Source organism: Myotis myotis, unplaced genomic scaffold, assembly GCF_014108235.1.
Source record: "Myotis myotis isolate mMyoMyo1 unplaced genomic scaffold, mMyoMyo1.p scaffold_m19_p_12, whole genome shotgun sequence".
Lineage (NCBI taxonomy): Eukaryota > Metazoa > Chordata > Mammalia > Chiroptera > Vespertilionidae > Myotis > Myotis myotis.
In genome coordinates this window covers 24,393,246-24,412,856 of record NW_023416316.1, presented here as the reverse complement: position 1 = coordinate 24,412,856, position 19,611 = coordinate 24,393,246, and the positions used below count along the sequence as shown (strand labels likewise).

Here is a 19,611-nt window from a genome sequence, read left to right as displayed (position 1 = left end):
TCCCTGTCTTCACCCTTTCCAACTGCCACCCTTCAAGACAGAAGCCATGACCTGAGAACTGCATCATGGCCTTAAAGAGCCAGCCCCTCCTCACCTCCTTCCCCATTTAAGGCAGGAGTCCCTGCTACCCCATTTCTTCTCCCTGCTAAGTCAGCTTCTGCTGACACACCTTTCCATTTCTGGAAAGTTCTATCTTATGCCGAGTTAGATTAATATTCCTGTAGTTCCCAGCCCTGGCTGTGCATCAAAGTTGTGTGTGTGTTCGGAAGGGGAGGGGGGAAGACAGTGAGATGGGGAGATCTTTAAAAAAAACTCTTGCCTAGGTTGATAGTCAAACCCAGAAGGTCTGAAGTGCGGTCCAAGAAGCCATACTTACCAAAAGCTTTGCAGGTGATTCTGACCCACAGCCAAGATCTCTCTTCCAGCCACACCCAAATTCTCACAGTTCTCCAAACACACCCAACACGTCCCCCTCGTCCACGCCTTCACTCCTGGGTTCTGTCTGCAAAGAGAGCCCTTTCCGCCCCCTCTGTGCCTGGCCAGTTCCTACTTGTCCTTCAGGACCCGTCTGCACGCAGCCCCTCGCTGGAGGCCGTGGCCAACTTCCTTCCCCGCACTTGGCTCTCACTTCTGCTGTCCCATGTGTCACATTCAATCGCAGTTTGTTGTGTCTGGGTCTGAGTCTGTGTGTCCCCATAGCTCAACAGTTTGAGGACAGCCACCCTATCTTAGTTATTTATTTCCATTTCCCCAGGGATTACCCAAGGACCTGGCACATGGTAAGGCCTCAGGAAATACGTGTTGAATATGAGTGTGGGCTCAGCAAATTACCACACTTTTAATAAAAAAAAGTCTTAAGACTTGACATTCCTATTTTGTCACTGACCACTCTGGTCTCCATCCACACTAACCCCCAAAAACCAACCACCAAGGGTCAGCTCCCCAGATTCACGCTCTGCCCTGAGCGGGGATTTGTGACCCCCTTTTTAGGAGATTCCAAAAGAGGTTTATGGTTGACAGACTGGAGTCGGTGATTTCATATAACTCAGCCTTTGCCACCTGGAGTTACAGAGCTCAGCCCACCCTCACCTCGTTTATTGTCCTGCGTTTCCTGCATCCTCACCTGCCCTACCTGCCTTGTCTCAAAGCCCAAGTCCCTGGTAAAGAGGCTTCACTTCCAGCCACCAGCCTTGCTGCAGGCTGGAGACGGGATTTCCAGAGACCATCAGGGGGATGCGGCAGGAAGAGGAGAGGAACTGCCTACGACAGGGTCCTAACTCCCCTGCTGGGTCACCAAGCAGCTGGGATGAATGCGGAAGTCCTAAAAGCCTTTACAGCCCCGCCTGGGATGGACCCTGCTCTCTGCCCCCACAATGCCACCCTGGTTCCTGCCTCACTGGGCTTCTTCAGTGCAGCCTCCTGGTCTCCTGGCCTAACCTCAACTCCCCAAACCTGTGCTCTCATTGGCACTAGGGTGAACTCTCAAAAGTACACACCTGCCCGTGCCACTCCCCAGCCTAACACCCCACAGATGGCCCAGGCCAAGGCAAGACTTCTCACCAAAGATCCAGCCCCCTCCCTCTCTCCGCCTCCTGGCTCTGTCCCCCTGCTTCTGTCCTGGAATCCTCACCAAGCACAGGTTGAAAGACCCAGACAATGCTGTCTCCTTTGTCATTCCAATGCCTTCTTCCATCCTTGGTTTTGGAAGCTCTTTTCATTCTTCAAGGCCCAACTCCTTGAAGACTTCTAGCCCCACCTCGTTTATTGTTCTGGAGATTTTACAATACAACAAATGATATTATTTTTTTAGCACACAAATATTTCATATTCAATATTTTAACCCACAGCTGCAGATAACTAAAAAGATAAAACAAACATCTTTAATACCAGAGAAAATCACTATCGAGGTGTTCTTTCTCAAACTTTAGGATTCTAGTGATATTGACACATTGATGGGCTCATACTATGGCCCTGTCCTGAGCACTTCCATGCACTTATCCCCTGTAAGTAGTTTTCATTGGCCCCATTTTACAGAGGAGGAAATGAGGCCCAGTGAGGTTATATGATGTGCCCAATATAACAAAGCAAATAAGTAGAGAGCTGAGATTTGACCCAAGATTGATTGTCAGAACTGAACCATTAGATTCTAAGAACCATTAGATCCATAAGAACCCTCCTTGTTCTGATGGACCATAGAGTCATTGTTTATGCACTAGATTCTGACATTAAGGAAATAATTTTCTGTTATTAGTCAGGATAGGTTAGTGATGGCTGCAGTCACAAATTAATCCGGAAGCCTTAGTGCCTTAATTGTTTCTGGTTCACATCACAGGCCCAACAATGGTCAGCCGGATCCTTCCTTTCATCCCCCAGCCCCTTGAGCTCAGAAAGGGATGAGACTGTTTGAACACTGGGAAGCCCTGTCTCTCCAGAGCCTGGGTCTGGGGATGATGTCATGACCTTTGCTGACCCCCGACCCCCGCCCATCAAGATTTCTGCCTAGATCTCTGAACTGCTCTGTGTTTCCCACTGTTGGGGTTTTTTGTTTGTTTCTTTTTTCCCTAGTTGGTGGAGGTATTAACTGGCTTTGGAAAAGCTACACAGAAGCTGAAGTGTCCAAGAAAGGGAGCCACACCCATCTCTTATACTCAGAGGCATTCATGGCCAGCGCACATCTGGGATTGGATTTAGACAGCGTTCACTGAATGCAGCCTACTTCATTCATTTGTGTGTTCATTTACTCATTCATTCCCTGATCTAATAGATCTTTACTGACCACCTCCCTCCTCTCTCCCAGCCTGGGATACGGAAATGTGGTCTCTGTGCTCAGGGAGCTTCAGCCAAGTCTGGCAGAGTCTTGCTGTAAACAGAACAGAATTAAATGACTCCTACATGCACCTCTTTCAGGGCCTGGCAGGTTGGCCAGGCACACAATAGGCAGGTCTAAGCTTTCTTCTGGGTTTACTCAGAACTTTGTGGATATATTATTTTCTCAAGTGATATTATTCACTGCCCTTTCCCCCTGCTTTCCTGCCAAGTAAATGTTTTTGGGTCCCTTTTTTTTTCTTCTTCTTCCTTCAGCCTAAAGAAGCAAAAGTTGAACCCATTAACACACCTCCAACTCCAACCTTTCCCTCTGAGGATTCGGAACTTTCTGGGGAGCCTATACCTGAGGGGACCCTGGAAACCACCAACCTGAGTGCCATCCTGAACAGCAGCGCTGAGCAAGGCAAGTCCTGGGTGTGCCTTTCGCCTATGGTGGTTTTCTATTGCGTGATGACTGTGCGTCAGCCTGGGTGACGTAGGGAACATAGAGCACCTCATCTAACCTTCTGCCTTTGACAAACAAGGTGGGGAAATCAAGTCACCCAGCTGAGGCTCTTTGGCTTGTAAATGGCAGAGATGGCTTTTATTTTTGGATAGCCGAACGTTCAGTCCCCAGACTACCCCTCCAGAAGGATCTGGGGTTTAACAGAAAAGCTTGTAACAATTGTTGCTGCTTATTAAGTACCTACTGTGGGCCAAGTGTTTACATACGTCATCTCCAAGCCCAACTACACATCTCCGAGTTGCTGTGATTAGCTAGTATTTTACAGATGGAAAAACCAGTGCTTGGAAAGGTAAGTGACGTGCCCACAGTCACACAGCTCATGAGTGGTGGGACAGAGCCGGTGCCCAGGCCTCACTCCAGAATCCCCACCCCTCCCAGCCTTGGCCACAGACTCCCTGATTCTCAGAGGGTCAGGCCATCTAAACTCCTGTGTGGCACATGTGGGAAAACCAACTGATGACCAGAGAGGGACAGGCCCAGCAGGTCAGCAGCAGCCCCTGGGGCAGTCTGGCCTCTTGGCTCCCCATCCAGGACTCCGGTCCCTACCCAGTGATACAAAGGAGCACTGGCAAAAACCCAACTTCTGACACGATCCCCAGGCAGCAGCTAGTCGTGTACTCAAGGCCCGAGATCGGCCAGCGTGTTCTGCCCTTTATCAGAGGGATAACTGTTTCGGACCAAAGTGAGAGCCGACGCCAGAGCACTGAGATTTAGGTTCAAGGCCTAAAAACAACCCAGATGCCCACAGTAGAGACTGGCTGAGCAAATTATATTTCATTCATATGTGCCCTGAACTAGGTGATGCAGAAGATTGAATGGCCCAGGGACATGCTCAAGGTGTGCTCCACTGAAAAGCACCTTTCAAAACTATGTGTGCTATGACCCTAACTTTGAATATGTTATTTATATTTACATCTACATTTACATTTACCCATAGAAAACAATGTGTGTGTACGTACATGTGTGTGTGCTAGAATAATATACAACAAAATGCTATGAGTAATATTTTCTGGGTGGTAGGATTGTGGGTGGTTTTAATTTTTTTGTTTGTAGTTCAGTAGTTTACATGCCTTTTACAATCTTACGTATCACTATTCTTTCTACTTCTGCCATCAGTAAATGAATGTTATTTTAATAACTAAACTTGGGCAGTCTGTGGGTGAGAGAAGGTATGCAGTCCTGAATAGAAAAAACTGTCTGATAATTTAATAAAGTCATAACACAGCCAAGGAGTCAGGGTGTTGCTGTGGAAAGACTGTGGGGCTGGCCGGGAGCAGACAGTTTGGACGAGATCCCTCTCAGCCACCTATTGGCTGCCGGGCCTGGGCAAGTTGCTTAACTTTCCCAAGCTTCAGATTTTTAACTGTCTGTCCACAGTCTTCTGTAATGAGAGGATGTGGAAGTGGTGCATGGACTGCAATGCTGTTCTCCTGGGTGGAATTGGAATTTCTGAGGACAGGCAAGGAAGGGGCAGAGGCTGTGGGGCTCTGGGGTGAGGGCCTGTCCTAGACTGAGGGGTGGGTTCAAAGGAGGTGGGATTCAAATCCAGACAGGGACCCAGATCCAAGCACAACTTGCCTGTTCCCTGTGATCAGCCAGACGCCTTCTCTGGCAAACAAAAGGCCAAACAAAGGCAACGTGACTGGCTGAGACGTTCCCGTTCTTGTTGGTTAGAATGTTCAGCTGGTGAAGGAAATGGGCCTGAACCCAGAGAGCCCGGTCCCAGGCTAGGGGAAGCCACCCAATAGTTTTATTCAAGTTTCCCTGACATCATCTTGCCCCAGGGCACACACTACCCTCACCTCCATCCTCCAAGAGGTGGGGACTCTGCGGCCTGGGGTCTGGCTAGCTGCTTGCACAGTACCCCCTGGTGGTAGCAGCTGGAAGGATGCATGAGAGTTACAGGATGTGTGTGTGCAAATAATGCCTTGAATAATGCAGCACCTACCTGCCCCCTCCCCTCCACACACATACACACTGTTCATACTATGGGGCATGCATGCACACAGCATGTGTGGAAATGCCTGGGCACAGGACAGATCGACCTGGCTTCACGGGCTTCTTCCAGCCACTCCCTCTCTGTGGGGCCTGTTTCTCCTCTGCAGGTGGGGTTAATAAATAAGGTGCTGACATGTGGGTCAGAGCAGGACACACACGGAGTGCATTGATAGTGGGGAGACTGAGAATGTGGGGTTCTGTCCTGACTCTGCCCATCAGCTTCGAAGTGGTGGGAAGGTCCTTGTAGGTAGTTGAGATAGGCTAGTGGGAAGATTAAGTGAGGAAAGGCATGAGACATGCTTAGCCCCGGGTCCAGCCTGTATGTAACACACATGTATTCATGTTATATAATTTCCTTTTCTTTGCTTTAGGACTCCATGTGTTTTTTAAATTGCAAAAGAAATATGTACTTGTGGTAACAGTTTAATCAATGAAGAGTTGCATGAACCAAAAAAATAGTAGTTTCTTCAGGAGGAAACCGATATTAAATACTGAGGTTTAGCCAAGCGTGTGTTGTTTATCGATACACACACATATCCATATATATCCATATATTATATGTATTCTATAGTGACTATATTAATTATATGATGTTGATAAAACATGAATACTCATATGTAATTGTTTTCCCTTTACAAATATAGAACCACACTGACAATGAGGGATCATTTGTCCATTGCTAACTCTATGCCAGGTGCTGCCCTTGATGCTTTCCTTGTATTAATGTATTTAATCCTTGTAGCACATAATGAGATGGGAATTATCCCCAGTTTACAGATGAGGAACCTGAGGCACAGGCTAACGACTTGCCAAAGCTGGGTTCCAGCCCTGCAGTTGTGGCAGAAACTGTGGCGGAAACCACATGTACCAGTAATGCTGCTTTCTGTCTGCTCAGCCAGCCCCACTGTGGGCGTGTGGGCTGATTTTTGACCTTGTACCTAAAGCTCGGAGTTCCAACGTTGGCTGTAACTTCGGTCTGAAATGGTTACCCCTCTGAAAAAGGGCAGAAAATGCAGGCCGATCGCAGGCCTCGGGCACATGTAATACTGCCTTGGATTTTTTCTTATTTTCTCTTAATCCTGTATCCTGGGCATCTTTTCAAGTCAGTCAGTAAAGAGGGAGCTCTTCTTTTTCAAGACCACAAAGTGCAGTTATTAATTACAGAACGCCTGCTTCCCCAGGGTCTGGTGACATCCTGAATGACACTCTGGAGGAGGTCGATGCTATGAACGGGGTCCCCGTTACAGACCCTGGCTCCGGGGATGGGGCCTTCCTTCATGTCACTGAAGAGGTGAGTGAATAGTGAATTTCATTTGCTATGTCAGTAGTAAATATGTTTGCTTATTTTAGACTTGATGGTGACTTGTATTGGGCACTCCGGGGGGCCACGAGGGTTTTAGTTGAATATGGTAGAGACTGCCTCCCTCCTGCTGGGACAGGGGCAGCAGGAGTCGCAGGGCTCCAGAAGCCCTCCAGGGATGCACCAGGGCGAGACGCAGCTGGTCCTCACACCTGCCTGGCAATGAGTGCTGGGTCCTCACCCTGGCACTTGCCTCCCTCCCACCCAATTGGGAAGATGCACAGCCTCTTCCGTTCTTTGAGCCAGAATCAGATTAGCTACATGTGAGTCCACTCTGTGGTTGGGTATTTGGCTTTTAGACCCGCAAAGCCAATTTTTAAGATGCTAGACACAGTTGGAGACCAAAGTTAAGCACATGTATTTTTCTCACAATGGCCCACAGGGTCCGCTCATCCTTTTCGCTGTCCTGGGATGAAAATGCTCATACTCTCCGAGTCACGTCTGATGACAGCCTATTTTCAAAGCCCAGTTCAGTGTAGTATAAAAAATGCAGTCCTTTTGTCTCCCAAATTCCATGGAATACGTATCCAGCTCACCAAATGGTTTGTAGTGAGCAGAAGGGAGGGGGGAAACCATTTAAAATTCTCTCCAAAGGAATTCTCACTCTCCCAGTACGGGGTATTTTCATTTTCTTATATAGCCCGGAGGCAGGAGGAGAGGCTAATGCCGGTGTAACTGATTTCACCTCATGGTCTCTCAGCGCATCCCACATAAGTGGCCTGGCTCCTTCTTTTAGCATGTGGAAGGCATACGATGACGGTGGAACTGTACTTAACTGTACAGTTAATTAGTTAGTTGTACTTAATTATAAAGCCCTTTGGGACTTTAGCTGAAGTTGTGTCAGAAAGAGTCTCATTTTACTAGTAAAATCTGTAACTTCATCTTCTCTCCTGTGTGTGTGTGTGTGTGTGTGTGTGTGTGTGTGTGTGTGTGTTGGACAATAATTCTGCAAGGACATGATATGTTATACGAAAAGAAGGTTCTGCTGTCGAATAAGTGTAGGAAATGCTCCACTTATTTCTTCCTTACAGGCTCTGAGAAATCCTGCAACAAGGAAATCTATCTAACCTTGATAAGCTTTCAGTATCCAAAAGAACTACACGTTTGCAAACAAAACAAAACAATCCCCAATTAAAAACAGCCACCACCTTGGGAAGCTGAGGTCAAACATAGTCAGTTTGGTAGCACCGGCAGTCAAAGCTGCTCTCCTTCCATTTCCTGCTCTGCTGTGTAACCTTCAGGGAAGGGTGTGCATCCGAAGGAAAGTAAGTCACAGAGAAAGAGAGGAAGCAGGTGTCAAGGCTGAGAGATGACGGAATTGCTGCCTGCAGGTCGTGAAGCACTGTCATGGGCAAAGACTGTCCTCTTGTTCCTGTGGCTTCTGGATGGACACGTGGGAAAGTCGCAGGGAGGCAGATGCGTCCAGATAGAGGTGTTGGAGTGGGAGCAGGCTGGCTCAGGAGGCAGTCTCCCAGGCACTGGTGCCTGCAGACAGGTGCTGTGCAGTCTCTTCTGGGATGCTGTGCTTCTGGGACTATCACAGGGCTGGGGTGAGATCCAGATAAGGAAGTTCTCAGAGGGAAAGAGGCTACAGAAATGCAGGCTGATAGAGAGGTATGGACATTCTGTTCTCTCCAGCCACAGGCACGTTGATCAGAGCTGTGGGCCCACTGACATGGGCCCTCATGATGTCTTTGTTTCAGAGTCCACACACTGAAGAAGATTTGGCAACGACAGTAGCAGCCAGAGAAGCCGATGTGACCGTCAGCACTGCCTGGGACGCCGAAGTGGCCATCAGCACTGCAGGGGAAGCCGAGGGGGGCAGTGTACCCACCGGGGCCCCGGCCCTCTCCATGTCCACCCAGGACCCTGGGGAAAGGGACACTCCAGTTAGTAGCTTGGAGTGCATGCTCCACTTCACCTCTTTCTGGGGGGTGGGGGGGGGCATCTCAGTGGAAGCAGTCGCTGTCAGAATGTGGATTACAGCCTGTGGGACCAAGTTTGAGTGATTTGGAGACTGAGTCATCTGTTGACTCATTCAGCAGATGGTGGGTGCTGGGCACCAAGTAAATAGGGTAGACTGCTTCCTGGGGACAGAGGGTAAGAGGTGCAATGGGAGAAGCACACGGGGCTCTGGCAGCACCCCAAAGAGGCCAGAACCCAGACTCGAAGCCTTCCTGGGGAGAGGATGCTGAAAGTGAGACCAAGGGGATGCTTAGAAGTGGCCTAGCAGATGGGAGTGGGCAGGTGTTCCGGGAGGTGGACCAGCAGGAGCAAAGGCCTGGAGCAGTGGTTCTCAACCTTGGCTGCACATTAGAACCACCTGGGAATCGTTTTAAAATCCTGATTTCTGGGCCTCGTCCTCCGGAAATTCTGTCTCTTTGTTATGGGGTTGGGGCCACAACATTAGTACCAAAGAAACAGAATTTCCGGAGGGTGAGGCCCAGAAATCAGGATTTTAAAACGATTCCCAGGTGGTTCTAATGTGCAGCCAAGGTTGAGAACCACTGGCCTGGAGGCATCAGCATGAGCATATCAGACCTGCTGGGCCAGGCGTGAGCGAGGAAAGGCAGGGAAACGTGGCTGAAGGGGCCTCCGAGTCTGAGGAAGCCATGAGAATGAGCCTGGGCGTGTTCAGCAGAAATGGGAAGTTGCTGAGGGCAGTAAAGAAGGAGGTGATGTAGTCAGAGTAGGTTTTAGAAAGTTCGCCTGGCCCTGAATGGAGAAAGGATGGGGGAAACAAGCCTGGAGGTAGAGTGTGGTTCGCTGGCTGTGTCTCCTTCCAGGAGAGGGTGGTGTTGGCTCACCCTGGGTTTGGTTAACAATGTGAGATCCTGCCAGGATTCCCACTGAGTAAAGGATGGGAGAGCAGGGCATGAGCTGGGTCTGTCAGAGGGACCTTGGGGAGGGCAATGAGGGATGGAAGGCAGAGGCACTGGGCTAGGAGAGTGAGGAGAGCAAGTGGTCAGTGAGGCCACATAGCCCCTCCCCCTAGAAAGCTGTGCATCCGGGACTGGGTTTTGTCCCAGCTCCATGATTTGGGCCCTCAGTGGAAGCTTCACTCTCCGGAGTAGTGGAAGGTAGATGGCAGCTCATGAGTGCCAGCCATTGAGGTTGGCAGGAAGGAGTGGGATGAACACACAGGCACCATACTGGCCAGGGTGCTCACACCTTGGGTGGCTTGCAGGTCAAAGTTTCTGTGTGGGTGCCCCAGTCAGGGCAGTGGTATAAGGCGAGGTCTGGGATGTGCAAATGCTTTGAAGCAACAGGACACAGGTGCAGGACACAGGGTCCTGGCTGTCTGCTCCCTCCAGCCCTAGGGCTGTGGATCACTGAGCTGGTCCCTGTGATGTCTTCTGTTCAGAGTCCAGACACGGAAGAAGGTTCGGCAGCGATATCAATGGAGGAGGCTGAGATGCCCACCAGCACTGACAGGGAAGCAGAGGCCAGCACAGTGCCCACTGGGGAACCGGCCCTCTTCATGTCCACGCAGGAGCCTGAGGAAGGGGTCAGTCTGGTAAGGTGCTGGAAAGTTGAAGTCATGGCTGGGAGCAGACATTGCCCTCTCAAAGGGCCAGTCTTCATTCTGTGCAGCAAATCCAGAGGAGCCTGAATGGGTTGGGGGCACCTTCCTGACCAGATACTCCCTCCTGAGGGGGTGTGTAGTGAAGACCCTGCAGGTCCTTGGAGAGCCAGCTAGGGGGGTGAGTCAGGGACATGGGGGTGAGTCCCAGGGCTGGTACAGGGTCACCGCGTCCACCAGCAGGGGTCAGGTCCAGGCAGGAAGTGTGCTGGGCCCTGAGTAGGAGAGGTGACAGGGCTCAGCCATGGCCTGTTTATGAGCATGTATACAGGCTGTCAGAGGGTGGTGGAGATTTGGGGTGCAAGCAGGCCCCACGGGGTCCAAGAGCATAGCCAGGACTTCTCAACCCTCTCCTTGGGGGTCATGGGGACTCTGTTCCCAGCTCCTAACGTCAGGACGCGTGGCAAGCCTGTCCCTGTAATGTCCCTAGAATGAGTATCCTACAAGTTCTTCAAGCTCAGCAGACTTAAACCCGAACTCATTTCTGCTCCTCCTGCGTTCCCAGCTCACATGAATGGGAGCATCCTATCCAATCCTAATCCAGATCCTCTTCCCTCTTTCTTCCCTCCCACATCCCATCAACCACAAAGTCTTATTGATTTTTTTACCTCAACACAAGGTGGACCCCACCCCTTTAACCCTTCTCCAGTGCCAGGACCTTGCCCTGGACTGAGCCCCCCAGCCCTCGCCCAGGCAATGGCTGAGGCTCCAGCCTGGCCAACCCCATCAGCCTCTCTGATTCCCCCTGGTGGGGACAGCCGTCCTGCAGACACTGCCACCCCACCTGGCCTACAAGGCCAGCAGGGTCTGGCCTGGCCAGCCTCACAGACAAGGTCTTGGGCCCCTCCCTTCCCAGCTCTCGGCCTCTCAGCCTTGCTGACCTTATAGCTCTTCCACGTCCCCCTTCTTGCCTCAGAATCTTCCCATACCATCTCCTCTCTGCCCAGAACCCTTTCCTCCCCCCTCCCCTCCTTAGTTCCTGCTTAGCCATCAGAGTTCAGCTTCAGCACCACTTTGTCTGGGAGATGCCCGCCCAGATTTGTGAAGTCTCCCAGACACATTCATGGTACCCGCACTTCTCCTCGTAAGGTCTCGTCATAACTGTAATGAACAATAAACTTGGTGACTAGTTCATTTCTGGCTTCTCCCAGGCTGCAAGAGGCAGGGATTATATACATCTTGTTCATCAATCTGTCTTCATCCCTGCACATGGCGGGTACTTGATGCATATTTGCTGAGTGAGTTATTAGCGGGAGATGTCAGGCCATCACACACCCACAGCACTGGCCTTTGGAATCATTCCGCACATTTGCTCCCGCCTTTCACCTCTGGCCTAATGTCGGCCGGTGGAACTCTACAGTGGGGAGGCTACGTCCTCGCCAGCTGACAGCTCTGCACACCACTGGGCAGTTACATGGCCGATTTTGATGAACCAAAGGATCACCATCACCTTCTTTTCCTTCTCCTTCTTCTCCTTCATCTCTCGACCCTCATCCCTCATCCCCCCCACTTCTTTAAAGGCAAAGCCCTTATCACAAGGTGAGACAACTAGGCTCCAGGTCCCAGTTCTGCCAAGTCTTGACTCGGTAGAAGCTAGAACTTACCCAGCAGGGCTGTGGAGATGGCAGCTGTCCAGTGAGTTAAGATGTGCAGGCTCGGTGTGCTGGAGGGGACCCTGGGAGATGGAAGGGACCGTCTGAGAGGTCTTAGATGAGCCAGGGAAGGGGTGCTGTGGCCAGGCCAATTACCTGATGGCCTGGCCGTTTACTCCCTGCGGTCACACACACCCTCCAGAGGCGAGGACGAAGTGGCAGGTCCCTCGCGCCAATTTTGTTTCAGGGTCCCGTCAGTGAAGGGAGTTTGACAACTGCAGCAGCTGCTGCAGAAATGCCCCTCAGCACCTGCGAGGACGAGGAAGAGGAAGAGGAGACCAGCAAGGCTCCCACCGGTGGCCCCCCTCCTGGCACACCCACAGCAGCCCCTGAGCAAGCGGTCACGTTTGTAAGTGCCTCCCCCATTCTCTGTGGCTCACAGGAGGCAGAGAGGTGAGCATCCTGAGCCAGGAGCAGCTGCCTCCTTCCCAGCCGCAAATGCCCATTCAGCTTGTCAGAGCGCCAAAGGGGGCGGGCTGGGGCGGGGCGCCACTAACCACAGCTCCTTCCATGGAGGGAGCATGGCAGAGGGGTCAGGGGAGCAGATATTTGTCTAGACCCTGCTACCTCATAGCTTGTCCAGGAAGAACCTTCTCAGGGCGAATGGCCAAAGCAGGAAGGGGTTGCTGGGAGGAGGGGCAGTGGCTGCCCCGTCACTGAGCACGAGTGTTTAGAGGAGATATATCTTTCAGAAGGGGAGTACGAGCTTCTGTGACTGTGTCAGGGAGAATGAGAGTGGTGGGTAAAGGGTTTTGAAATTGGGCTAGTGCCATAGAAATGACAGTCACCAAAACTCACAGGCAGGCAGCAGCGTGCACATTACATCACATTGATTCCTTTTGTGGGTTTTGCTTCCAGGGCCCTAGTGATGAAGACCTGGTAGCAGCCACAACGGAGGAGCCCCTGTCCAGGGCTGAGGCGGAGGAGTCGGGCAGCGCTCCCCCCGAGGGGCCCCCATTGCCCATACCCACGGTGACCCCTGCAACCACGGTCCCTCCGGTCACTTCGGTAAGTGGTGTAGAGGCGGGGAGATTTACAGAGGAGAGAAGGAAAGGCTGACATCCTGGGAGGAGCCTGGCCCTGGCTTTCTCAGAGGTGCGTTTTCCTTCTGGTTTGCAAACTGCCCAATTTGGGATCTCGAGGGACCTCCAGCCCGGGGAACACACAAGGAAGCGGAAGTTTGTAGAGGAAAAAGCAAGAGGTAAAAATCTAGGGCACCTGGCTTCGTGTCCCACGCGTCCCTTACGTTGACAAGAGAGCTTTCTGACAGGCACAGCTCACCAAAGAGGCAAAGGCCCATCTCAAATGTCAGGAGGTCCCCACATTGGAAGTGGGGAGCCTCAAAGACGGAGCCTGGGGCAGGGCTGCAGAGGGAATGGAAGCATCAAAGATGTGTGCATGGGGAGGGGATCACGTCCCTTCCAACACGAGTTTCTGGCTGCACCTGTGTAACCTCACGCACATCCTTTTTTTTTTTTTTTTTTTATATTTTATTGATTTTTTACAGAGAGGAAGGGAGAGGGATAGAGAGTTAGAAACATCGATGAGAGAGAGACATCGATCAGCCGCCTCCTGCGCATCCCCCACCGGGGATGTGCCCACAACCCAGGCACATGCCCCTGACCGGAATCGAACCCGGGACCCCCCAGTCCGCAGGCCGATGCTCCATCCACTGAGCCAAACCGGCCTCGGCCCTTTCTTTTCTTTGGGCCTCATTTTCTGCCTGGGAAAGAGGGTGGCTGGGAGGTCCAAGTCATTGTACCAACTGTGCTTCATGCGTTCCACCTCCTACCCCCACCTTTTAGAGCAGAGCGGAGAGGAGGCTGGAGTATATGAAAACAAATCCCAAACACCGTCTCATTTAACTCATAAACATGTTCATGTGCATTGCCAGTAGGTTGATCTGGATCTTTTCTGTTTTTCTTACCCACGATGTCATTATCCATTTCACAATGGTTCTTTCCTGTTATCTAATACCGGAGTTTAAAAACATCTTCTTACTGATGTTTGTTTGAATCTGGATCCACACAAGGTCTACATGTGACACTCGGTTGCTGTGTCTCTTAAGTCGCTTTTTATCTGTGGCTGTCTCCCCCCTTCTTCTCTTAGCCATTGAGATGTTGAAGAAACTGGGTCAGTTGTCCTTAGGCCCTCCGTGTTTTCTGCTTTGAGAAGTTGGCACGTGGTGAGGGCGTGGTGAGGTCAGCTGTGCTGGTGGGAGTGCTGCTGGGTTTATTACTTCTGGGAAATTGTTTGTCAGCACATATTAGCAACCATAAAACCGCATATTGTTGACCCAGAAACTTCTAAGAATCCATCGTAAAGGAGCATTTGATACGTTACAAGGATTTTAATGTGTTGTCCATAGTAGAAAAAAAATCGGACATGGTTTAACTAGCTAACGGGTTAGTTGAATTAAAATATATTCAAATAACAGAACATGCAGCTATTAAAATTATATTTATTCAGGGTACTTTATGATAGGGGAAAATACCACACAATGTTAAGTGGAAAAATGCTGGTTATAAACTTGAGCATATTGTGTGGTCTTAACTATTTAAAAATAGACACATGTAAAAACCCTGGAAGGAAATACTCTCCCTAAATGTTAGCAGTTGTTGCCTCAAAGTGGTAGAACCATGAGGGTTGTTTCCACCATCCCCTTCTGATTTTTCCAGTGGGATTTTAAAAAGTTCTAAGAAGAGAATTATGTGTGTGTGGGTGGGGGTGGAGGTGGGGGAGTGGGGGTGGGGAATGTGGGCTGGGTACTTGTGAGGGTGAGAGAGAAAGGAGAAAAGGAGACACAAACACGCAATACTTCATCCTGACATATTACTAATGAAGATAGATCGCCCTTGAGTGCAGGAATCTGCGATGCATGGAAACGGATGCCCTGATTCCTGAGCAAATGGTTTAAAAGCACAATAAGGACAATCAAGAGAGCATCCACTCTGGAAAGTCTTTAGGATAATTTTAAATCTCAGAGTTACCAAGGCCGTGAGTGAGAGAGGCATCCAAGCCTGGTTGTGCAACAAAACTGTAGCAAATTCCCTCTCTCTCTCTCTCTCTCTCTCTCTCACACACACACACACACACACACACACACACTTTGCTCATGAATAAAATGGGCATCATAGTACCTACATCTTGAATTGTTGTGAGGATGCAGTAAGTTAATACATGGAAAACTTTACCTGGCATGTAGCATATGCTCAACAAATTATTTATATAGAGTTATTATGCAAATGAGGCTCAGAGGGGGTTAAGCGTTTGCTCAAGGTCACAGCTCCCAGGAGTTCAGTAGAGATGAGTTTTAGGGTCTGGACTTTCTACGTTTGTTTTCTGCACTGTCCATAACCACCCTTTTCAGACATGATCCAGAAGCTGAACAGCAGATCTCACATTTGCTGTACTCATGAGGTCATTCTGTTTCTAAGGTCGTTTGGCAAATAGAACCTATTATCTGCTGGGTGCAGGTGACATAGCAGCAGCTAGAGGTTAGGTAGATACTAGAAGGGTGTTTAGGGGATTTTATTTTGTTCTTTGGAGGAACTGATGGCATTCAACAGGTATGTGCCGAATGCCTTCTTGGTGCCAGAGCTCAGGCTGGCACTGGGCATCCAGAGGTGTCTCAGGATTGGGCTGACCCCAGAGGAGTCCTAGTCTAGAGTGGCTGATGGGTCGCACACAACTGAGTTTCAAGTCAGGTGGTCCTGGCATGAAATCGAGACCTCAACAGAGGCTGGTGGAAACACAGAAGAGAGAGACATTCTGTCTGAAAATGGGGTGGGGGAAGTGGTCATTGAACGAGTCTTGAAGGATGAGTAGGGATTTGAAAAGCAGGAAAGGAGCCGAAACCGGTTTGGCTCAGTGGATAGAGCGTCGGCCTGCGGACTGAAAGGTCCCGGGTTTGATTCCGGTCAAGGGCATGTACCTTGGTTGCGGGCAATCCCCAGTGGGGAGTGTGCAGGAGGCAGCTGGTCGATGTTTCTCTCTCATCGATGTTTCTAACTCTCTATCTCTCTCCTTTCCTCTCTGTAAAAAACTCAATAAAATATATTTAAAAAAAAAAAAAAAAGCAGGAAAGGAGGTTGGGGCGAAGATGTGAAAGCATGTAGCATGTTTGAGGACAGCTGGGTGTTGGTGCACAGCTGGGAGGTGGTGAGGGAGGAGGGTAGCTGCAGAGTGGGAAAAAGGGCTGGAAGGAAAGGCGGACGCAGAAGTTAGCAGAGCTGCAGAATGTGGGGAGACTGTCGGTGACGTGGCTGTCCTTGGGGCGTGGCAGTGGAAACCAAGTTGTGAGAATTTTTTTTCTCTGCAGGTGGGAGCGGAGGCGGAGGGCTCTGGCCTGGGCTGGGGCTCGGAAATCGGCTCTGGCTCTGGTGACCTGGGGCACAGTGAGGAGCTGTTAAGAGTGAGTATGAGGGGTGACACGGCCTGGTGCCTGGTGGCCTTCACAATGGAGGGGGGGAGAGAGGGAGGGAATCGAGGGCAGATACCGGACGGAACAGATTGCCCACCATCAGTAATTGTTGAGGCTGGCGGTGGGCTCCTGGGAGTTCATTATATTGTATATCTTTGTATATATTTCTCCACGTCGATAGTTTTGTTAAGTGAGTATGAGCCTAAGTTTACATTCAGAACGCCCCCCTCCCCACTTGCCTCCTTTCCCTGGCAGCCATCGCCAGCAGGTGTGTCCATGGCCTTCACCTCCACAGACTGGCTCTGCCCCCACCCCGCCCTGTACATTACAGAGACCTTCTGGCCTTTCCTCTGGGCAGCATTTCTCACTTTGGCTTCCAGACTCTTCTTGAACTCCTCCCAACCCAGAGGCCACCCCCTCCCTCCTCTCCACTCCTCTCTCCCTCCGGGGTTTCCTGCTTCTCTGGCCTCCTGCCCAAGGCTGGGCCCCACTGGTCTGTCCCTAAGTTGCCCCCCAGGGAGCACCTCCCTTCAACAGCCACAGTTGACACCATTGTCCCTGCCCTCAACCTCAGCTCCGTCTCTTCCTTGGAGCACCTGTGCTGAACCCCCACACAGATGGCTCTACTCTGCCTGCTGCCCACTCGCCCTGACCGGTGGGAAGGGTTTAGGATTCGCTACTGGGTCTTCCAGGCTGATGGGATCGGCCGACCCAGACAGAGGCTAAAGAGACTAGCACATTGCAGCAGGCTTTTTAACAACAGGAGTGAGCACAACAGGCAGTGTTTGACTGACCTCTTGATTCATCGGAAAAGTGAGTTAACAGAGCATCTCTGAGGATTCCAGTGAATTGGGTTTTTATTGTGTGCATCCACCTGAGGAGAAAACATGATAAAATGGGCGCAGAAAGACCTGGCTTCAAACCCCAGCTCTTCTCCTAATTAGCTCTGTGTGTGACCCTTCAGCAAGTTGTATCATCTCACTGAGCCTCAGTTTCCTCACTGCTGAGTGGGAACACCAGTTTCTTCTCATAGGGAGGTTGTAAGCAATGGAGAGAATGGATAGAACATATATGCTCAGTATATATTTATCCCCTCCTCTGATGTTTCTTAACAGACTGTCTATTTTTTAGGGTCCCCCGGGCCCCCCAGGCCCACCTGGCTTACCTGGGAATCCAGGAAAACCAGGAACTGATGTTTTCATGGGACCCCCTGGATCTCCTGGAAAGAACGGAGCTGCCGGTGAACCTGGGCCCCGGGTGAGCTGCTGAAGTCATCTCCCCTCCCTGTGGCCACAGGTCTTCCTTCAGCCAGGGAGGGGCTTGCAGACCGCAGACCCCAGTGCTGTCTAAGCTCACCACGGGGAGTGGGGAGCGGGGAGCGAGCAGCCAGCTAATGTTTGTAAACAAAAATGCTCAGCAAGTCACTGCTAAGACTCATACAAAGCAGCAGCTAAGAAAAACATCATCCTACACAGACAGTGTTGTGCTGCTTTATTTAGTCAGTGTAGGAAACACAGACTCACATGGAATCCTGGAATCATAGGACGTCAGTGCTGGGCCTGGGATGGGAGCCCCTCAGAGACCATCTAGTACTCACCCTGCCCCTGATTCCTCCACCGAAGCAGAAACTGGACCCTCGTCCATAGGTGCTCAGCCTCTGCTGGCCAGGACAGGCATTCCGCCATAGACCAGGCACAGGCACTGGAGCACCAGCCTCACTTGCTGGGCCCTCCCAACCCTGGCCTCCTAATGTAGGAAGCCTTTGTATTTGATTCTGATCAAGGATGTTGTGGGCTGATTGTCACTGATGTTCTCCAGGGCCCCAAGGGACAGCCTGGACTTGACGGAGCCTCCGGCCGTCCTGGGACAAAAGGGGAGAAGGTAAGGGGAAGGTGGGAGGGTCTAACACCTGGAAGCCACCAGGCCCACACTGCCCCTCTCTGACCTCTAAAGCTGACCTTGCATCTTCTGTAAAAGACTCTCTCTAATCCCCTCCTAGTCCTCTCTGCTGCTGTCTCCATCCAGGGCTCTTTATGCCAGTCCTGAACTCAGCATCTGCCCTGCCCACTCCTGCATGTCCCTAGCTTCAGTGAAGGGCACTACCAGGTCCCAGTTACATGGATTCAGAAACAGAGTCCACTCTAACTCCCTTCCTCTCCCCTTCCGGCCATGATCTGTCCGGCGCCAGGACCGGCCAATCTGATGTCCGCTTCTCTCACCCCTCTGTCCATCCTGGCCTGACATTCATCTCTCCTTATGCACACTGCGGCATCAGGCTCCTCACTGGTGCCCCAAACTCCCACCCACAATCCAGCTCCCACCCACTTGCCCGGACCACTTCCTGCAGTGGGTTCCCCTCAGTCACTGCCCTTTCCCAGGAGAAAATATCCTTGTCTCCCCACTGCCCCCAGGAAAAAACCATAAGGATGTATAGACCCTCGAGGCCCTTCCCGACCTGCCTTTCTAGCTCCACCCCCCACCAGCCCTCAGATGGCCTCCAGGTCAGCCAGCCCTACTGAAATGCTCTTCCCCCACAGCTTCCTGGACTTTGCACATGGTTTTCTCTGTCTCAGATGTCTTTCCCTCCCTCATTCTCCAAGGCCCCATTCAGATATGACCTCTGGGAAGCTCTCCCAGATTCCTTCCCAGCAGAAAGCATCTCTCCTTTCTGCACTTCCCATTTGCACAATATTTATTCTGCTGGGACCCCGCTTAGCCAATGACACTATCGCTGTTAGCTTATCTGTCTGCTCCTACCCTCACCCCGACAAACAGAGTCCCAGTACTGTCTGTGAATCCTTAAAACCTAGCGCAGGCCTTTGTTAGCCTTTGATGAATGGATGCAACTTCTTTCAGGCGCCATTTTCATCTTCCATTCCCAGAGCCTTGCATGCCTTCACTCTCTTCCGTCTCAGTTAGCCCCTAGTTGCGCTGTGGTGGGGTTCCTGCTCCCCCAGCTCCCAGGCTGGTGGATGAGATCAGCCATGTCCCACAAAGGAGGGCAATAAAGGTAAGATCAGCCTCCTAGTGATGCAGCCTTGAGCTTTTCTGGTGTTTGGGAGAGGATCTCTCCCAGCTGGGAGGCGGGCAAGGGCTTCTGTATACCCTACCTGGCTGCTAGACACAGCCATCCTCACTGAGCTGAATTTCCAGTTTCTGTCAGTTTTCAAGTGTGTTTATTTTAATTGAACCAGTAACTGGATTTTCATGGAAAGCTCATTTCTCAGAAAAAAGCAGAAAGAAATAATTACCAAGCTTTATAGA

The 19,611-nt window shown here is 50.9% G+C and overlaps 1 protein-coding gene across 6 annotated transcripts in view; it reads left to right on the top strand.

Moving 5' to 3' along the window:
- Positions 1–19,611, top strand: part of COL15A1 (collagen type XV alpha 1 chain) — a 100,097-nt gene that overhangs the window by 42,499 nt on the left and 37,987 nt on the right. For 5 of the 6 annotated variants that reach the window (XM_036330228.1, XM_036330227.1, XM_036330230.1 and 2 more), the window contains 9 exons: positions 3,082–3,229; positions 6,511–6,620; positions 8,393–8,578; positions 10,054–10,206; positions 12,112–12,273; positions 12,783–12,932; positions 16,246–16,338; positions 17,479–17,604; positions 18,166–18,228. In XM_036330228.1, coding sequence (XP_036186121.1) covers positions 3,082–3,229; positions 6,511–6,620; positions 8,393–8,578; positions 10,054–10,206; positions 12,112–12,273; positions 12,783–12,932; positions 16,246–16,338; positions 17,479–17,604; positions 18,166–18,228 — 1,191 coding nt within the window. The remainder of the gene's footprint in view (positions 1–3,081; positions 3,230–6,510; positions 6,621–8,392; positions 8,579–10,053; positions 10,207–12,111; positions 12,274–12,782; positions 12,933–16,245; positions 16,339–17,478; positions 17,605–18,165; positions 18,229–19,611) is intronic. The other variant, XM_036330229.1, reaches the window with a different exon arrangement.